At 40.4% G+C, this 22019-nt stretch overlaps 1 protein-coding gene across 1 annotated transcript in view; it reads right to left on the bottom strand.

The window, feature by feature from the left end:
- Positions 1-18312, bottom strand: part of mrps5 (mitochondrial ribosomal protein S5) — a 51556-nt gene extending 33244 nt beyond the window's left edge. The window contains exons 1-4 of the mRNA XM_061911288.1: positions 18202-18312; positions 9851-10000; positions 222-347; positions 39-152 (exon numbers count right to left, since the gene is read on the bottom strand). Of these exons, the coding sequence (XP_061767272.1) occupies positions 39-152; positions 222-347; positions 9851-10000; positions 18202-18250 (439 nt within the window). The 5' untranslated portion in view covers positions 18251-18312. The remainder of the gene's footprint in view (positions 1-38; positions 153-221; positions 348-9850; positions 10001-18201) is intronic.
- Between the last annotated feature and the right edge of the window lie 3707 nt (positions 18313-22019).

The raw sequence follows: 22019 nt of genomic DNA, 5'->3' as shown, positions 1-22019 counted from the left end.
CACATCGCCATCGCGTATGTGTGTGTGTGTCTGCTCACAAAGTTCAGCTTTCACTTCCTGCTGCTCGGTGTCGCTCCTGCGGGTCAACTTCCGTACAGTGCCGTCTTTCATCAATGGCACATTAAGACCGGGCCACAGGAAGCCTCCCTTACCTGCGTAGTTTGGTCGCACAGAGACAAAACGTTATCTTTACGTCATACATTGGTAAATGTCTTCCTGACCTTCTCCCACTTGCTGGCCTCGGTTTAGGTCTCTTTTCAGCTTGCGTTTGGTTCGCTTGCCTCGGCCCTTCTTGTTCCCAGCTCCCGTATCGGCCAGCACGCCTTTCCACAGCTCAGCAGCTGTCACTGAGCGGACCCAAAACCAAAACAGTTGGCCAAATTACACTTAACAATTCTATGGAATTAGTGATACGTCACTGAAATACTTGAACTGGCCGGGCTGTACGCTTAGCTTTTTCAGCAGTAGCTCCTTTTTTGTACCAATATGAAATGTCTTAAAAACACTCAAACAAGGTACACCTGTGCACATGTATAAACACTCAAGTAAACAGAGAGAACATCCCTAAACTGTGCTAGCAGAAGTGTAGGGCTGGGCGATATGGATCATATCCCTATACAGTTTGGCCCATAAATAAATGGTAAATGGGTTATACTTTTATAGTGCTTTTCTACCTTCAATGCGCTTTGACACTATTTCCACATTTACACACACTGATGGCGGGAGCTGCCATGCAAGGCCCAAACCACCACCCATTAGGAGCAAGGTTGAAGTGTCTTGCTCAAGGACACAACGGAAGTGACGAAGTTGGTAGTAGGTCGGGATTGCACCAGGAACCCTCAGGTTGCTGGCACGGCCACTCTCCCAACCGCGCCACGCCGTCCCCAAAGTAACCCATAAATAGACATTTCCATTGCTCAATATATCCACCATGCCTTGTTTTTAAATCTTCGGGGCTGATGATGATCCCAAAAACACAAAAACAGGTATGACTAACAAGCAAGAAAAGTAGGTTTGTACAATAAGATACCAACTGTGGGCTATAGAGCGTTTTCATTTCGGGCTCCAGTACTCTGGAATGCCCTCCCGGTAAAAGTTCGAGATGCCACCTCAGTAGAAGCATTTAAGTCTCACCTTAAAACTCATTTGTATACTCCAGCCTTTAAATAGACTCCCTTTTTAGACCAGTTGATCTGCCGTTTCTTTTCTTTTTCTCCTATGTCCCACTCTCCCTTGTGGAGCGGGTCCGGTCCGATCCGGTGGCCATGTACTGCTCGCCTGTGTATCGGCTGGGGACATCTCTGCGCTGCTGATCCGCCTCCGCTTGGGATGTTTTCCTGCTGGCTCCGCTGTGAACGGGACTCTCGCTGCTGTGTTGGATCCGCTTTGGACTGGACTCTTGTGACTGTGTTGGATCCATTATGGATTGAACTTTCACAGTATCATGTTAAACCCGCTCGACATCCATTGCTTTCCTCCTCTCCAAGGTTCTCATAGTCATCATTGTCACCGACGTCCCACTGGGTGTGAGTTTTCCTTGCCCTTATGTGGGCCTACCGAGGATGTCGTAGTGGTTTGTGCAGCCCTTTGAGACACTAGTGATTTAGGGCTATATAAGTAAACATTGATTGATTGATTGAACTTAAGAGATGTTTCGAGGTTAAATCACCAAAAATGATTCCCGGGCGCGGCACCACTGCTGCCCACTGCTCCCCTCACCTCCCAGGAGGTGAACAAGGGGATGGGTCAAAAGAAGAGGTCAAATTTCACCACACCTAGTGTGTGTGTGACAATCATTAGTACTTTAAATTTCACTTTAGATAAGAAAAAAGAAAAAGCCTTGTATAAGAACAGTTCAATATAATATCCCATCTTTAAAAAAAACATTTAGCTATGCTCAATTCTTCAGCTAACAAAAACAAAAGAAAAACGTGAAATAAAGTACCCTGGTTTACAAGGACCAGTTTAAATGTCAGCAGCAACATGAAAATAATTAACAATAAACATTATTATAGGACATACACACAAAGATGTATGCCAGGAAACACCAACCTGCTAACTGTTTCATGATGCTATTTGACAGGCTGTGTTCTAAAAAATACTTTAAATAAAAATTACTTGTCACTTTATCAAAAAATTAATTGAATTACTAACACAATACATTTTTAATAAATGTCATTAATGGGGAAAGTAATTTTAAAAAGCCTTCAAATATCTGACAAAATGCAGTTGCGATAAGTTTCATGAGAGCAGTGTGTTCATCTGTGTGTGTGCCTTTAAAGGCGGTGCCTGTTTCCTAGTGACGTCAGAGAGTCCACGCTGCGTCTGAGTCTCGTAGGCATTTTAGCTCGAGCTGTTTTTCTTAGCTTAGCAGGCTTGCAGTGGCAGTTTGTCGGCTCTGACAACAGCACTTTAGAACATTTCACTGATTTGTGCTACCTCTGCTTAATAGATGAAATGTGCTTCATGGGTCCATGTTCTTGTCAACAAACGGAGTATTGTTTGGATGGAGAGTTTGTCACTTCAATCATTGATTTGTTGTTCAGAATTCCCTCCGACACTTGTAGCTACTACGGCGCAGGGCAGTTTGTGTCAAGTTTTAGGATGGTAAAAACATTCTCCTTTACTGACCAGTTCTTCCATCTAAGTCCGTGTTGCAAGACTGAGTGTGTGAGCTAGGAGGAGCGGCGCTCCCATCTGTGCATGGCGCAGGAAAGAAGGATGCACAGAGTGATCAGTGACATTCCTGCGTCTATCACTTATCCATTTAGTTATGGTTTAAGTTTATTTGAAAGATGTTGAATGTTTTTGGATTTATTTTGGAAGCAAAATGCAATGAAAGTATTGACATCTCTATTGGCCCATGTTCAACATTTTTTTCTGGCCAAGTCGCATTATCTGTATCAGGCGAATCTGCTGGGTGATATGGCCTTTTAGTAATATTTCAATATTTTTAGGCCATGTCATGATACACAATATATATCTTGATATTTTGCCTTAGCCTTGAATGAACACTTGATGCATATATTCACACCAGTATGATGATTTTATGTGTCTACACTAAAATATTCTTGTTGAATGAATGAATGAATGGTTTATTTTGAGCCATGCAAACAAAAAAAGAGAATGACATAAAATACAAAAGAAATATATAAATACATTATTTTTACACCTACATTGAAAACATTACATGTGACTAATCTATTGTAGATGTCAAGATTGGCTTAAAAGGGAGTGGGAAGAAGTAAACTTATTAGGTCCCACCACTATACATATACAATATATAATACAATAATATATAAAATATAATTCAGTTCAGTGGTTGCTGCGTAGATGCTATATATTATCTATATATAATACATTTAAATTCACACATACATATATACATATGTACACACACATATATACACACACATACATTCAATTTATATATATATATATATATATATATCTATATATATATCTATATATATATCTATATATATATATATATAGATATATATATATATAGATATATATATACATATATATATATATACATATATATACATACACATACATACATATACATATATATACATACATACATACATACACACATAATCAAATACATACACAAATGCATGTACCCAAAATACACACACACACACACACACACACACACACACACACACACACACACACACACACCCACACACACACACACACACACACACACACACCTATATAAATAATAGTATATATAATATACACTTTTGTCTAAACATTATTAACCGTTTATGGTGCGTATGGGAACAAGCTTTCATTTTGACTGTGATAATAGTGGTTAAAAGTGGATCTGTGGCTGTGGAGCTACTGCCCCTGATCAACAGGACCTGAGGACCACTCTTGCTATGAGTCCTATGCTGTGCATTAAAAGAGACGAGGGGAGCCCCCTGCCAGAGGAGTTATCCACGAACATAAGACCCCCCACTCGCCTGCCCTGTACTCCAGATAGTGTACTTATTATGTGTCCTATGCTGTGCATTAAAAGAGACGAGGGGAGCCCCCTGCCAGAGGAGTTATCCACGAACATAAGATCCCCCACTCGCCTGCCCTGTACTCCAGATAGTGTACTTATTATGTGTCCTATGCTGTGCATTAAAAGAGACGAGGGGAGCCACCTGCCAGAGGAGTTATCCACGAACATAAGATCCCCCACTCGCCTGCCCTGTACTCCAGATAGTGTACCCAAATCTCCTTTCTTAATTTCCATCGGCACCAATTCTTTAGTCAGAATTCATATTTGTTTTTACATTTGCAGAATATTAGTAATAATAATAATAATAATGGATTAGATTTATATCGCGCTTTTCTATTGTTATATACTCAAAGCGCTCAAAGAGAAGTGGAAACCCATCATTCATTCACACCTGGTGGTGGTAAGATACATCTGTAGCCACAGCTGCCCTGGGGTAGACTGACGGAAGCGTGGCTGCCAGTTTGCGCCTACGGCCCCTCCAACCGCCACCAATCATTCATTCATCATTCATTCACCGGTGTGAGCGGCACTGGGGGCAAAGGGTGAAGTGTCCTGCCCAAGGACACAACGGCAGCCACTTTGATGTCCATAGGTGGGAAGCGAACCTGCAACCTTCAGGTTTCTGGCACGCCTGCTATACCCACTACGCCATATCCGTTCCAAAGTTTCACTCCACGCACAGACACACACAAACTTTTCCTGGTAGTTCTTACTGTTGGAATAGTAAAGATACTACACCCCCTTAGATTATGAACTCCTTCTCTGTGTTTGAAATGTATTTGAATATTGGCAGGTAGAACCTTTTTGTTTGCTTTAAATAGTAATTGAGCTGTATTAAAATCAACTAGATCAGGCAGTTTTAATAATTTAGATTGTAAAAATAAAATATTTGTGTGGTCACAATATCCCACCTTGTGTAGAATTCTTATTGCACGTTTTTGGAGTGTAACCAGGGGATGTAGTGAAGTTTTGTAGTTGTTGCCCCAGATTTCTATGCAGTAATTTAGATATGGCAAGACCAATGAACAATAAATGCAGAGCTGTGTAATTTAAGAAGAATTTGGATTTATTGATAATAGAGATGGTTTTGGAGATTTTGCTCTGTATATGTCTTATGTGTGGTTTCCAGCTTAATTTATTATCAATAGTGACTCCTAAGAATTTAGTTTCTGACACCGTTTCTAGAATCACGCCATCTATATTTATTGCTGGTCCTGGATTGGAATAGCCGAATAACATAACTTTTGTTTTCTTTAAATTATGGGATAATTTGTTTATATCTAACCATGTTTTTAATTTTGCAAGTTCATTATTTAGGGTGGATACAAAATTTGTATAATTATCGTTAGATTAGAATATATTAGTGTCGTCTGCGAATATGACTAATTTTAATACATTTGATACTCTAAATATGTCATTAATATATAAGTTAAATAACTTGGGACCAAGAACAGATCCCTGTGGAACCCCACAAGCAATGTCCAAATGCCCAGATGTAAACTCACCCATCTTCACAAACTGCTGTCTTTGTGTTAAATAGCTCCTTATCCAAGTCAAAGCTACTCCCCTTATTCCATATCTGTATAATTTTTTCAGTAATATTTGATGATTAATGGTGTCAAATGCTTTACTCAGATCCATGTAAATTCCAGCTGCATATTTTTTACTATCTAAGCTATTGGTTATCTCTTCAACTGCATCAATTATTGCCATAGATGTTGACCTTGCTGTCCTAAAACCGTATTGACTTTCATTAATTATCTTATGTTTATTTATACATTTCTCTAATCTAGTGTTATATAATTTCTCTAAGATTTTGAAAAACTGCGGAAGCAAAGAGACAGGTCGGTAGTTTGTGAAGATGTGTTTGTTCCCATTTTCATATATTGGTATTACCTTTGCCATTTTCATTTTATTAGGAAATTGTCCTGTTTGGAAGGACAGGTTAAATATGTAATTTAGTGGTTTGGTGATGGAATGTATGTTTTTTTTCACAAGTGTCATATCTATGTCAAAACAATCAGTAGATGTTTTATTTTTGCAATTATTAACAACATCTATTATTTCCTCTTCAGTTACTCCCAACAGAAACATACTCATTGGATTGATTTCAATCAGTGACTCCATTTCATTGCTGCTATAATCAGGGATTTTGGCTGCCAATTCTGATCCGACATTTACAAAGAAACTGTTAAAACTCTCCACAACATTATTCATATTATAATTATCTTGGTGGTTATCAGTGAAATAGCTAGGATACGAGTTATTTTTTGATTTGCCTTTAATTATAGTGTTAAGTATTCCCCACACCTCCTTAGTGTTGTTCTTATTCCTATGTAATAGATTGGTATAATATAATTTCTTACTAGTCCTTATTATATCAGTCAATTTATTTTTATATGTTTTATATCTATGTTCAGAGTCTTCAATCAGTTTCTTTGTATATTCATTTTTTGAGCCAGGTTTTACATTACTTAATTTGATGAATTGTCTATATAATGTGTTTTTCTTTTTACAAGCGTTTTGTAAACCCTTGGTTAACCATGGGCACTTTAAAGTTTTGTTGTTGTTTCTAATTTTTTTAATTGGACATTTTTGGTTATATATTGAATTAAATATATCTATAAATGATTCTAAGGCACCATCCACATCCTTTTTGTTGTACACGCAATCCCAGTTTTGCATTGTTAGGTTCTGATTTAATAGATTGAAAGAGTCTTCTGTTCTAACTCGTTTGTAAGTATATTTTTGCTGTGAATTCAGGTCTGTACTGGTCTCATCATTATACACTGTGAATACAGGCAGATGATCGGTTATGTCACAGACCATTACTTCACTGATGTTTGAAAACTGCATATTATTTGTGAAGATGTTATCGATGAGGGTTGCACTGTGCGATGTTATTCTAGTCGGTCTTGTAATGGTTGGGTATAAACTCATACTGTGCATCCTGTTAATATAGTTTTCTGTTGCTATGTGGTTATTTGGATTCATGAGATCAATATTATAATCCCCACAAATAAATATTGTTTTATTAACTATTTCTGAGAAAGTTTTTTCAGCCCACTCAGTAAATAGTTCCACATTTGAACCTGGTGACCTGTATATACAGCTAACTATGATATTTTTCTTCCTTTCATTAATGATTTCTATTGATAAGCATTCAACTATATCATTTACTGATACAGTCATGTCTTCTAATATTTTGTATTTATATTTCTTATGAACGTACATAGCGACTCCTCCACCCATTTTATTTGTTCTGTTAACATAGTTTAAATTTATCTCAAAATCAATGCCTTTTGTTTCATTAAACCATGTTTCGGATATAGCAATTATGCTAAATGGATTCACAAAATGTTTTAAGTAGCCCTGAATTGCACTGGAATTTGCATACATGCTTCTACTGTTAAAATGGATGACTGAAAATGTGCCTTTTGATTCTATTGAGTTATTATATTCCTTTTCTGAATAGTATTTGCAGTTAATGGAGTCAGATGATGGAAACATATTATCTGGATCGAGATGATATTCCAAGTCTAATGAATTGTGATCAGTATACTCTGATGATTTTAGTTCAAAAATCTCAGAATCTAGAATCCTTTGTTGTATTGTTAAATTGTTGTCTGTAATATCAGAGGACTGGTTGTATGCCATTGAATGAACTTGTTAATGTACTTTTTAACTCTCCTGGTCCCACTAATTCACATATTTATTCATATTTCTTCAGTTCCTGTATGTCTCTAAGAACCAGCACATTTCCTTGTTCAGGTGATCCGTTCAGTTTTATGAATATTTTACAGTTTGTGACCCAAGTATTCTGTATTTTGTTTTGTTTCCTTAAGTGCCTGGCTTTTTTTTTGCAATATCTGCATTCCTTTTGATCAGGTGATCATTCAAATATACGTTGGTGCCTTTTAGCTTTCTCCCTTGTTTCATTAGTTCAGTCTTTCTTTTCCTGTTGACGAACCTCAGGATGACTACAGGCATGATGTCCCTCTTCGCAGGCAGAGGATGACACGCTTCGATTGAGTTCTTGTCCAGATGAATGTCTCTGGAAGCCAGAAAGTCCACAACCTGCTCCTCCACCGACCCAGCCTCCGGGTCCCCAGATGCACTCTCGCTCCCCGCGGAATGTGCATATGAGCGGGGTTTAACTTTTAGCCCCGTCACAATCACATCATTCAGTCTAGAATACTGCTCCAGATCTTCCACTTTCCTCTCCAACTCGCCAATTGTATTATCCCTCTCCTGGATGCACATACGAAGCTCCGTGACTTCATCCACGAGTTTAAGAATTATATCCTGTTTAATCCGTATGTCATTTACGTCTTGTGAAAGAAATTGAAGTGACTTTTTAATGTCCTCGTTTTCCTCCGCCGCTGGGGTTCTCTTCGGTCCCATGACGACATTAAGACCCCACAGTCTGGTCAAAGGTGATATTTAGCTGCTCAGCGATGTGTTGACAACTTCTGCGTCTTTGTTAGCAGCTAACAACTAAGCTAACTAGCGAGCTAAGCTAAGTCAGCACGAAACGTGGCGAAATGCTTCTCGCGCACCGAGACAATCTTATCCCAAAATAAAGACTCAAATATGTATTTATACGATGTGAATATTTAAACACTGGAGAAAAAGTAATAAGACTGACTTATTAGCGTTCGGCTCCCTTCTCTATCGACACTTCCGGTAACACAGAAACACATTTACACCCTAAAGCGCATACTGCCTTAATATATGCTAATTTTAAACTTTCATACAGAGAGGGAAATCACAACTAAGAAAATTTACCCATACTGTATTTATCAAACAGTTATTAAGAAGTGGCACAAACATTCATGTAATTCCAAAACAGAAAGTGCAAGATTGTCTGAGACATTTTAAAACAAGCATGATCTCACTAAGACAACATATCAAAACAACAGTAAATTAAATTGCACTTTTCGTACAGAACACCACTATAATTGTTTAAAACAAATAAAGTGCACTTTTGTGCATGATGTCACACAATATATTTCAATAGCTGCCAAATAAAAATTAGCTGCATTATAGGAAATCAAACAGTGTATGTCCTTTGCTATGTGGAAGGTTACTACGGACGTTATCTCCTTTTGTTGTTGACTATTTTTTTAATACGGTGTTGATGTGGAAATGGAAGACGGCAGGCTCAACTGGGTCAGTGCTGGTTGCATAGGAATTTTGATGGGTGTGGCAACGGCCGGAGATGTTGACATGCGGAGTTTCAAGCCCTATTCATTCTCTAGTGGGTGACTTTTCAAATGATGCTACAAATTAGTATTGCTGCTACTTTCTGTAGCAACGCTTTTGGCGCATACTTTACATATTATGGTTGTTTGTTCAACATCTTCCCCCTTGAAGCCAAACCACCGCCAGACGAAGGACCCTGTGCTGTTTTTCTTGGGAATTAATTATTTCTCCATTTGTTACCAGATTTGCAATTTCTCTCTCTCGTATTACCACTCGCACTTGCCACAGAAGTTAGCTGCCACAGCTAACTTTATCTATGGTACATTCTCTCTGCAGTATATGACGTATATAACAAGGTGCGCTTGTTTTATGTCTCTGTGAGAAGGAGAGACAAAAAAAGAGTGAAAAAAAGCATGTAGTGTATTGCCCGCAGCTAAAAACAACTGCGTGAGAACGTATACTTGAATACTCACGATATAGTCATTTTCTACATCGCACACAGACAAATAGATATAGTGGGTATATTCGATATATCACCCAGCCCTAATCTGCAAGTAAATTTGTCGTACCGTACAGCCCTGACTGGGATTGTAATTGATTGACACGAGGAGTATTCTTTCTTACACTTGTTGAAGAAGCTGCCGTGTCGACATTGCTGCCATGCAGGGACAAGAGGGGGTGCAGCGTTTCTCTGCAGGGAAGCAGTAGCCGAGACTCGACCTGCCAGCTGGGATCCATGAACGGCGCCACCTATGGTGCGGAGAGGATTCGTACCTGTGGATAGATAGACCATCGTTGGACAAATACTGCCACTCAGTACTTTTCCGAGTATTTTTGGAAATGGTGACATGATCATAGCTGATGTTTTTGGGAGGTGGAAAATTAATCCAGTAAATATTTCATGTGTAAGTAGTAGGGGTGTAACGGTACACAAAAATTTTGGTTCGGTACGTACCTCGGTTTAGAGGTCACGTTTCGGTTCATTTTCGGTATAGTAAGAAAACAACAAAATATAAATTTTTTGGGTTATTTATTTACCAAATTTGAAAAATCATCCACCAAACATATTTTTCTTAGTGGAATATTTGATGTGAAGTAATGGGAACCTTGGATAGGTCAATAATTCATAATAACACTGATTTTGATTCAATATTATGTTTTGATCAATGACAGTTTGAAAGAAAAAAAACAGCTTTGTTTTATCAGTCAACATTGCAACTTTTTCTAAATTACATTTAATCTTTAAGCTATTTTATTTCACTTTTGTTATGTTTTTGTTTATTTCAATAGTATTTTTAGAATGTGCCGTGGGCCTTAAAAACATTAGCTGTGGGCCGCAAGTGGCCTTCGGGGCACACTTTTGACAACCCTGCTTTAGATAATGAAAAATAAAATCTGATAAATACATGGATAAAAAGCAGAGCCTGGCGACGCATGCGCGTTTATCATAAGTCTCTCGCTCTCTCTGTCTCTGCCCCTCCCTCACGAATGTTGCTGCGCACACAATTTGTTTTGTTTTTAACCCCTTCTTAACCCTGAACGTACAATGAAAACACACGCAACCCTAACTCAAAATGCTGGACATTTGAGGCATTTAAGAAACTCCGCCCGGACAGCTCCGCAAAAGACGACATGTGCCTCGGTGAGCATTATTTACGGTACTTAACATGTCCTTGTGGAAACTTGTTCGGTACACCTCCGAACCGAACCAAAACCCCCGTACCGAAACGGTTCAATACAAATACACGTACCGTTACATCCCTAGTAAGTAGGGATTTATTCTATCACCTAAAACACTAACCCGACTCTCGCCAGATCCTTGTAGTTCGCTGAGCTCTCCACAAGGATCTGGGAGTTCAATAGATGTATTTCAGAAGGCGGGGCCTTGTAAAAAAAATCATTGTATATGATTGGATAAAGCACTTGTCCGTTATTTTGGATGACGTGCTACTTCAACGACACGCATCGAAATCAACCCGTGACGCTGATGAGATCGACGCTGGTAAATCCAAACCCGGTCGGAAGAAGAGCCAAAACATCTTTGACACCAATAGATGCTCACTGCTCCCCTCACCTCCCAGTGGGGGGAACAAGGGTGAAGGGTTGAAGCAGAGAATAATTTCACCACACCTAGTGTGTGTGTGACTATCAGTGGTACTTTTTCGCCTACTGGGAGTGGAGGACGCGGTCATCTACCTGCTGAACCGAGCCCACACCTCCCTAGACAAGCCTGCGAGCAGTGTGAGGGTCATGTTTTTTACTTCTCCAGTGCTTTTAAAACCATACGACCCGGGCTACTGTGTGTGAAGTTAGAGATGATCTAGGTGGAGGCCCCCTTGGTGTCCTGGGTTGTTGATTACCTGACTAACAGACCACGGTATGTGCGACTGCAGGACTGTGTGTCTGACAGACTGGTTAGCAGCACCGGGGCCCCGCAGGGCACAGTCCTCTCCCCCTTCCTCTTCACCATCTACACCACCGATTTCCACCATCAGTCAGAGTCCTGCCACTTTCAGAAGTTTTCTGATGACTCAGCGATAATGAGGTGTATTAAAGATGGTGATGAGGAGGAATACAGTGCACTGGTGGAGGACTTTGTCAAATGGTGTGGGAAGAACCACCTCCAGTTCAATGTGACGAAGACCAAGGAGGTGGTTATGGACCTGGGAAGGAGTACTCCGGAGACCCCCGTTTCCATCAGGGGGGTCGATGTGGACATGGTTGAGGATTATAAATACCTCGGAGTACACATCGACAACAAGCTGAATGGGTCAAAACACGCTGAGGCACTCTACTTCCTCAGGAGGTTAGGATCCTTTAACGTCTGCACAAAGATGATGATGTTCTACGAGTCGGTGGTGGCGGGCGCCTTCTTGTATGCCGTGGCCTGCTGGGGAAGCAGACTGAGAGCGGGGGACGCAAACAGGCTGGACAAGCTGGTAAAGAAGGACAGTAACGTGGTGGGAGTGGAGCTGGACTCTCTGGCGGTGGCGTCAGAGAGGAGAAGTCGAGCAAAGCTCCTAACCATTATGGACAACACCTCCCACCCACTATACTCGGACCTGGCGGAGAGAATGACCACGTTCAGTGGAAGGCTCAGACTCCCAAAATGGAATGACACGGAATGACAAAGGAAGCCCTTCATACTGACAGCCATCAGACTATACAATGCATATGTTCCTTTTTGACTATACTTAAATTTGTGTCTAATGCTGTATAATAGACTGTATTTATATTATTCACATGTGAATAATGTGGTATAACTCGGTTGGTAGAGTGGCCGTGCCAGCAACTTGAGGGTTCCGGGTTCGATCCCCGCTTCCGCCATCCTAGTCACTGCCGGTGTGTCCTTGAGCTGGACACTTTACCCACCTGCTCCCAGTGCAACCCACATTGGTTTAAATGTACCTTAGTTATATATTGGGTTTCACTATGTAAAAGCGCTTTGAGTCACTAGAGAAAAGCGCTATATAAATATAATTCACTTCACGTCACTGTATAATGGACTGTATTTATATTATTCATATGTGAATAATGCCGTATAATAGACTGTATTTATATTATATTATTCACCTGTGAATAATGCTGTATTAAAGACTGTATTTATATTATTCACATGTGGATGGCCTAGTGGTTAGAGTTTCCGCCCTGACATTGGTAGGTTGAGAGTACACCCCGGCAGAGTCATACCAAAGACTACAAAAATGGGACCCATTACCTCCCTGCTTGGCACTCAGCATCAAGGGTTGGAATTAGGGGTTAAATCACCAAAAATGATTCCCGGGGGTAGCTACCGCTGCTGCTCACTGTTCCCCAGACCTCCCCGGGGGTGATCAAGAGTTATGGGTCAAATGCAGAGAATAATTTCGCCACACCTCGTGTGTGTGTGACAATCATTGGTACTTTAATAGACTGTATTTATACTATTCATATGTGAATAACGCTGTATAATAGACTGTATTTATACTATACACATGTGAATAATGCTGTATAATAGACTGTATTTATACTATTCACATGTGAATAACGCTGTATAATAGACTATTTATACTATACACATGTGAATAATGCTGTATAATAGACTGTATTGATATTTTTCACAAGTGAATAATGCTGTATAATAGACTGTATTTATATTTTTCACATGTGAATAATGGTGTATAAAAGACTGTATTTATATTTTTCACATGTGAATAATGCTGTATAATGGACTGTATTTATATTTTTCACATGTGAATAATGCTGTATAATTGACTGTATTTATATTATTCACATGTGAATAATGCTGTATAATACACTGTATTTATATTATTCACATGTGAAAAATGCTGTATAATAGACTGTATTTATATTCCAAGATGGCGGCGCCCGGAAGGGCTGGGACATCGAGGAGCTCCTCCTAAATATGGAACATTAGGCAGAAATACCGGACAATTCTACAAACTTTATGGCTGGCTCACATAGTGGTCACTCCGTGATCACGTACGACCGCCAGACACTTCAGGATGTGGACATATCGGGCCGTTTTGGACTGATAGAAGCGTGCTTGCTAGACCTGCTAACTAGCACAGGAATACGTCGACGGCTACATCCAGCGGCCTGTGAAGCAGGGGAGTAAAGTAGCAGCGGGGGCCGTCTACGGAGCAGACGCCAGCGGTGTGATCGGAAACACGGATGTCGAGCGGGGCTAAAAACAAAGCAGAAGACTAATCCCCACAGAACACCACTTCCCTCCATCCTGAAGCCGGATTTAAATGGAAGATGCGAGACTACTGGTCTGGGTAAGGAGTCAGTTAAATTAGAACAAGTTTTTTCTGCTTTGAGTGTTTCAGAGTTAGACATGTGTTTTACTGAGGTGGCTAACTATGATGCGTACAGTTTATCAAAGCAACAAACAAACAATCGGAAAATTCCCGTCGTATCAATTCCTAGATATGGTCGTAATTATACTAAATGCACTGGGCATAATAAACCCAACATTACTAATATTGCTACTACGGATAATTTGACCAAAAATTCCCTAAAACAGCCCACTACCTATAATATAGGTTTTTTAAACATAAGATCATTGTCTCCCAAAACGTTGTTAGTTAATGATATCATCAGAGACAACAATCTTAACGTCATCGGTCTCAGCGAAACCTGGCTTAAACCAAACAACTTTTTTGCGCTAATCGAGGCATCTCCTCCTAACTTTACACATGCGCATATTGCCCGTCCTCTGAAAAGGGGTGGGGGGGTCGCACTAATATACAACGAAAACTTTAACCTTAGTCCTAACATAAATAATAAATATAAATCGTTTGAGGTGCTTACTATGAGGTCTGTCACACCGCTGCCTCTACACCTGGCTGTTATCTACCGCCCCCCAGGGCCCTATTCGGACTTTATCAATGAATTCTCAGAGTTCGTTGCTGATCTAGTGACACACGCCGTTAATATAATCATAATGGGGGACTTTAATATCCATATGAATACCCCATCGGACCCACCGTGCGTAGCGCTCCAGACTATAATTGATAGCTGTGGTCTCACACAAATAATAAATGAACCCACGCATCGCAACGGTAATACGATAGACCTAGTGCTTGTCAGGGGTATCACCGTTTCCAAAGTTACGATACTCCCGTATACTAAAGTATTGTCCGATCATTACCTTATATAATTCGAGGTTCAGACGCATGTTCGGCAAACTAATAATAATAATACCTGCTATAGCAGCCGCAACATTAGTACAGCCACAACGACAACTCTTGCTGACCTACTGCCCTCGGTAATGTTACCATTCCCAAAGTATGTGGGCTCTATTGATAACCTCACTAACAACTTTAACCACGCCCTGCGCGAAACCATTGATAACATAGCGCCGCTAAAGTTAAAAAAGGCTCCACAAAAGCGTACCCCGTGGTTTACAGAAGAAACTAGAGCTCAGAAATTATTATGTAGAAAGCTGGAACGCAAATGGCGCACGACTAAACTTGAGGTGCACCATCAAGCATGGAGTGATGGTTTAATAACTTATAAACACATGCTTACCTTAGCTAGAGCTAAATATCACTCAAATCTCATCCACCGTAATAAAAACGATCCTAAATTTTTGTTTAGTACAGTAGCGTCGCTAACCCAACAAGGGACTCCTTCCAGTAGCTCCACCCACTCAGCTGATGACTTTATGCAATTCTTTAGTAAGAAAATTGAAGTCATTAGAAAGGAGATTAAAGACAATGCGTCCCAGCTACAACTGGGTTCTATTAACACTGACACGATTGTATATACGGCAGATACTGCCCTCCAAAATAGTTTCTCTCGTTTTGAGGAAATAACATTAGAGGAATTGTTACAACGTGTAAAAGGAATAAAACAAACAACATGTTTACTTGACCCACTTCCTGGAAACTGATCTGGGAGCTCTTTGTATTATTAGGTCCATCAGTGCTAAATATTATAAACTTATCACTTTCCTCGGGCACTGTTCCCCTAGCATTCAAAAAAGCGGTTATTCATCGTCTTCTTAAAAGACCTAACCTCGATCCTGACCTCATGGTAAACTACCGACCGGTGTCTCACCTTCCCTTTATTTCAAAAATCCTCGAAAAAATTGTTGCGGAGCAGTTAAATGAACACTTAGCGTCTAACAATCTATGTGAAACCTTTCAATCCGCTTTCAGGGCAAATCACTCCACTCGCAAAAATGACTAATGATCTATTGCTAACGATGGATTCTGATGCGTCACCTATGTTGCTGCTCCTCGATCTTAGCGCTGCTTTCGATACCGTCGATCATAATATTTTATTAGAACGCATCAAAACACGAATTGGTATGTCAGACTTAGCCCTGTCTTGGTTTAAATCTTATCTTACTGATAGGATGCAGTGCGTCTCCCATAACAATGTGACCTCGGACTACGTTAAGGTAACGTGTGGAGTTCCCCAGGGTTCGGTCCTTGGCCCTGCACTCTTCAGAATCTACATGCTGCCGCTAGGTGACATCATACGCAAATACGGTGTAAGCTTTCACTGTTATGCTGATGACACCCAACTCTACATGCCCCTAAAGCTGACCAACACGCCGGATTGTAGTCAGCTGGAGGCGTGTCTTAATGAAATTAAACAATGGATGTCCGCTAACTTTTTGCAACTCAACGCCAAAAAAACGGAAATGCTGATTATTGGTCCTGCTAGACACCGACCTCTATTTATTGATACAACTCTAACATTTGACAACCAAACAATTAAACAAGGCGACACGGTAAAGAATCTGGGTGTTATCTTCGACCCAACTCTCTCCTTTGAGTCACACATTAAAAGCGTTACTAAAACGGCCTTCTTTCATCTCCGTAATATAGCTAAAATTCGCTCCATTCTGTCCACTAAAGATGCTGAGATCATTATCCATGCGTTTGTTACGTCTCGTCTCGATTACTGTAACGTACTATTTTCGGGTCTCCCCATGTCTAGCATTAAAAGATTACAGTTGGTACAAAATGCGGCTGCTAGACTTTTGACAAGAACAAGAAAGTTTGATCACATTACGCCTGTACTGGCTCACCTGCACTGGCTTCCTGTGCACTTAAGATGTGACTTTAAGGTCTTACTACTTACGTATAAAATACTACACGGCCTAGCTCCATCCTATCTTGCCGATTGTATTGTACCATATGTCCCGGCAAGAAATCCGCGTTCAAAGGACTCCGGCTTATTAGTGATTCCCAAAGCCCAAAAAAAGTCTGTGGGCTATAGAGCGTTTTCATTTCGGGCTCCAGTACTCTGGAATGCCCTCCCGGTAACAGTTGGAGATGCCACCTCAGCAGAAGCATTTAAGTCTCACCTTAAAACTCATTTGTATACTCTAGCCTTTAAATAGACTCCCTTTTTAGACCAGTTGATCTGCCGTTTCTTTTCTTTTTCTCCTATGTCCCACTCTCCCATGTGGAGGGGGTCCGGTCCGATCCGGTGGCCATGTACTGCTCGCCTGTGTATCGGCTGGGGACATCTCTGCGCTGCTGATCCGCCTCCGCTTGGGATGTTTTCCTGCTGGCTCCGCTGTGAACGGGACTCTCGCTGCTGTGTTGGATCCGCTTTGGACTGGACTCTCGCGACTGTGTTGGATCCATTATGGATTGAACTTTCACAGTATCATCTTAGACCCGCTCGACATCCATTGCTTTCCTCCTCTCCAAGGTTCTCATAGTCATCATTGTCACCGACGTCCCACTGGGTGTGAGTTTTCCTTGCCCTTATGTGGGCCTACCGAGGATGTCGTAGTGGGTTGTGCAGCCCTTTGAGACACTAGTGATTTAGGGCTATATAAGTAAACATTGATTGATTGATTTATATTATTCACATGTGAATAATGCTGTATAATGAACTGTATTTCTGTTATTCAAATGTGAATAATGCTGTACAATTGACTGTATTTATATTATTCACATGTGAATAATGCTGTAAAATAGACTGTATTTATATTTTTCACATGTGAATAATGCTGTATAATTGACTGTATTTATATTATTCACATTTAAATAATGCTGTATAATAGAGTGTATTTATATTATTCACGTGAATAATGCTGTATAATAGACAGTATTTATATTATTCACATGTGAATAATGCTGTATAATAGACTGTATTTATGTTATTCACATGTGAATAATGCTGTGTAATAGACTGTATTTATGTTATTCACATATGAATAAGGCTTTATAATAGAAAATATTTATGTTATTCACATGTGAATAATGCTTTATAATAGACTGTAATTATATTATTCACATGTGAATAATATAAGAGGGACAAGCGGTAGGTAATGGATGGATAATAGCAGTGACCACATTACCAAACAGTATTTGTCCCCATAAACTAACACGACGTCACAATTCCATTCGCATGAAAGTCCACACATAGCCAACATATTCCTACAAGTAGGAGGAAATGTTTGACTAGTTGCGAAAAGCAAGTAAAGAGCAATACTTCACCTCCGATTGTGAGGCGGAGGGCACAACACACGCGTAGAGCCGCCGCCATGTTAGATTTCTGACTGGTCCTAGCACAGCCTCGGCAAGGTGTCCAAACTTTGCCTGATAAAAAAAAAAAGGATCTATCGCGATAGCTGCACATGCACAGATTAGTAGTTTGTTTGGACAATTTTATTTACGTTTCAATTAAAACTAATACAGTATGTTCAGGTAATTAAACATCGATTAATTTGTAAACTCGTAACATCGAATTATTATGAAGCTATTATATTGTTGGTACATGATTGTAAATGTTACCATACCATACCAACTTTATTTATAAAGCCATTTAAAAACATCCACAGTTGAAACTCAAAGGGCTGTACACCACAAAGAAATACAGGCGGACAGATTAAAATTTAAAGTTACATTTAAAACAGAGGTGAAATACACTCACCCATACATACAGTATATATATGTGTGTATATATATATATATAAAATTGATTCGAATACGAATCGCGATTCTCACGTTGTGCGATTCAGAATCGATTCTCATTTTTTTAAAAATCTATTTTTTTTTAATCAATCCAACAAAACAATACACAACAATACCATAACAATGCAATCCAATTCCAAAACCAAACCTGACCCAGCAACACTCAGAACTGCAATAAACAGAGCAATTGAGAGAAGACACAAACACGACACAGAACAAACCAAAAGTAGTGAAACAAAAATGATTATCAACAACAGTATCCATATTAGTTATAATTTCAGCATAGCAGTGATTAAAAATCCCTCATTGACATTATCATTAGACATTTATAAAAAATAAAAAAAAAGAATAGTGTCACAGTGGCTTACACTTGCATCGCATCTCATAAGCTTGACAACACACTGTGTCCAATGTTTTCACAAAGATAAAATAAGTCATATTTTTACTTTGTTTAATAGTTAAAACAAATTTACATTATTACAATCAGTTGATAAAACATTGTCCTTTACAATTATAAAAGCTTTTAAAAAAAAATCTACTACTCTGCTAGCATGTCAGCAGACTGGGGTGGATCCTGCTAAAATCCTATGTATTGAATGAATACAGAATCGTTTTGAAACGGAAAAATATCGTTCTTGAATCGAGAATCGCGTTGAATCGAAAAAAAAATCGATTTATAATCGAATCGCGACCACAATAGCCCTATATATATATAGGGCTATTGTGACAGGCCTCCAGCCGTCATCGTGTGGGTTGTTGTGACCAATCGATGCAAGACGCATTCTAGCAGGTTTGACTCTGGTTTATTATTTCAATAAACAAATTTTCCTGCCTGTCGGTCACGCCAACTTCTAGCGCGCCGTTTCTTCCTGCTGGTTGCAGCGCTTTCAGTGGCCGGTGGCTGCATCTTCCGCCGGGCTCATCTTGTTCTGGGTCGATCTCGTCGCTCTTGTGGTCTCTGTTGCCGTGTCGTTTCCTCTCCTACTTCTGCCACAATTGCTCCTCCCTCTCCCCTTTTATGCTGCAGCAGAAGATGCAGGGATTGTGTTGTGTACGCACCTGACTCTGATGGCGGCAGTGTCGCTACAGGCGTGCCCCGCCCCTACCGTTCTGCTGCATGCTCCTTCTCCTGGCCGCCATCTTGGTCAGGACCACTGTTTGTCCTCGCCCGCTGTCAGCTCGTCGGCTCCGTCTCTCCACAGCTATGTATATATATATATATATATATATATATATATATATATATATATTATAAACGTATCACTTTTCTCTGGCACTGTTCTCCTAGCATTCAAAAAAGCGGTTATTCATCCTCTCCTTAAAAGACTTAACCTCGATCCTGACCTCATGGTAAACTGCTCACCTTCCCTTTATTTCGAAAATCCTCCAAAAAATTGTTGCAGAGCAGCTAAATGAACACTTAGCGTCTAAAAATCTATGTGAAACCTTTCAATCCGGTTTCAGGGCAAATCACTCTATGGAGACAGCCCACGCAAAAATTACTAATGATCTATTGCTAACGATGGATACTGATGCGTCATCTATGTTGCTGCTCCTCGATCTTAGCGCTGCTTTCGATACCGTCGATCATAATATTTTATTAGAGCATATCAAAACACAAATTGGTATGTCAGACTTAGCCCTGTCTTGGTTTAACTTTTATCTTACTGACAGGGTGCAGTGCGTCTCCCATAACAATGTGACCTCGGACTATGTTAAGGTAATGTGTGGAGTTCCCCAGGGTTTGGTCCTTGGCCCTGCACTCTTCAGCATCTACATGCTGCCGCTAGGTGACATCATACGCAAATACGGTGTTAGCTTTTACTGTTATGCTGATGACACCCAACTCTACATGCCCCTAAAGCTGACCAACACGCCGGATTGTAGTCAGCTGGAGGCGTGTCTTAATGAAATTAAACAATGGATGTCCGCTAAATTTTTGCAACTCAACGCCAAGAAAATGGAAATGCTGATTATCGGTCCTGCTAGACACCGACCTCTATTTAATAATAAACTTTGACATGAAACGACCAAACAATTAAACAAGGCGACTCGGTAAAGAATCTGGGTATTATCTTCGACCCAACTCTCTTCTTTGAGCCACACATTAAAAGCGTTACTAAAACGGCCTTCTCTCATCTCCGTAATATCACTAAAATTCTCTCCATTTTGTCCACTAGCGACGCTAAGATAATTATCCATGCGTTTGTTACGTCTCGTCTCCATTACTATAATGTATTATTTTCGGGTCTCCCCACGTCTAGCATTAAAATATTACAGTTAGTACAAATTGCGGCTGCTAGACTTTTGACAAGAACAAGAAAGTTTGATCATATTACGCCTGTACTGGTTTCCTGTGCACTTAAGATGTGACTTTAAGGTCTTACTACTTACGTATAAAATACTACACGGCCTAGCTCCATCCTATCTTGCCGATTGTATTGTACCATATGTCCCAGCAACAAATCTGCGTTCAAAGGACTCCGGCTTATTAGTGATTCCAGGAGACTAAAAAAAGTCTGCGGGGTCTAGAGCGTTTTCCATTCGGGCTCCAGTACTCTGGAATGCCCTCCCGGTAACAGTTCGAGATGCCACCTCGGTAGAAGCCTTTAAGTCTCACCTTAAAACTCATTTGTATACTCTAGCCTTTAAATAGACCCCCTTTTTAGACCAGTTGATCTGCCGTTCTTTTTCTTTTTCTCTTCTGCCCCCTTCTCCCTTGTGGAGGGGGGGTGGGGAGGGGACAGGTCCGGTGGCCATGGATGAAGTACTGGCTGTCCAGAGTCGGGACCTAGGATGGACCGCTCGCCTGTGTATCGGTTGGGGACTTCTCTGCGCTGCTGATCCGCCTCCGCTTGGGATGGTTTCGTGCTGGCTCCATTATGGATGGGACTGTCGCTACTATATTGGATCCACTTTGGACTGGACTCTCACCGTTATGTTGGATCCACTATGGATTGGACTTTCACAATATCATGTTAGACCCGGTCGACATCTTTGCTGTGATTTAGGGCTATATAAATAAACATTGAATGATTGATATACATATATATATATATCCATCCATCCATCCATCCATTTTCTACCGCTTATTCCCTTTCGGGGTCGCGGGGGGCGCTGGCGCCTATCTCAGCTACAATCGGGCGGAAGGCAGGGTACACCCTGGACAAGTCGCCACCTCATCGCAGGGCCAACACAGATAGACAGACAACATTCACACTCACATTCACACACTAGGGCCAATTTAGTGTTGCCAATCAACCTATCCCCAGGTGCATGTCTTTGGAAGTGGGAGGAAGCCGGAGTACCCGGAGGGAACCCACGCATTCACGGGGAGAACA

Source organism: Nerophis ophidion, linkage group LG09 (genome assembly GCF_033978795.1).
Source record: "Nerophis ophidion isolate RoL-2023_Sa linkage group LG09, RoL_Noph_v1.0, whole genome shotgun sequence".
NCBI classification, from domain to species: Eukaryota; Metazoa; Chordata; class Actinopteri; order Syngnathiformes; family Syngnathidae; genus Nerophis; species Nerophis ophidion.
The sequence above is the reverse complement of the archived record's forward strand: the minus strand, read 5'-3'. Positions and strand labels throughout refer to the sequence as shown.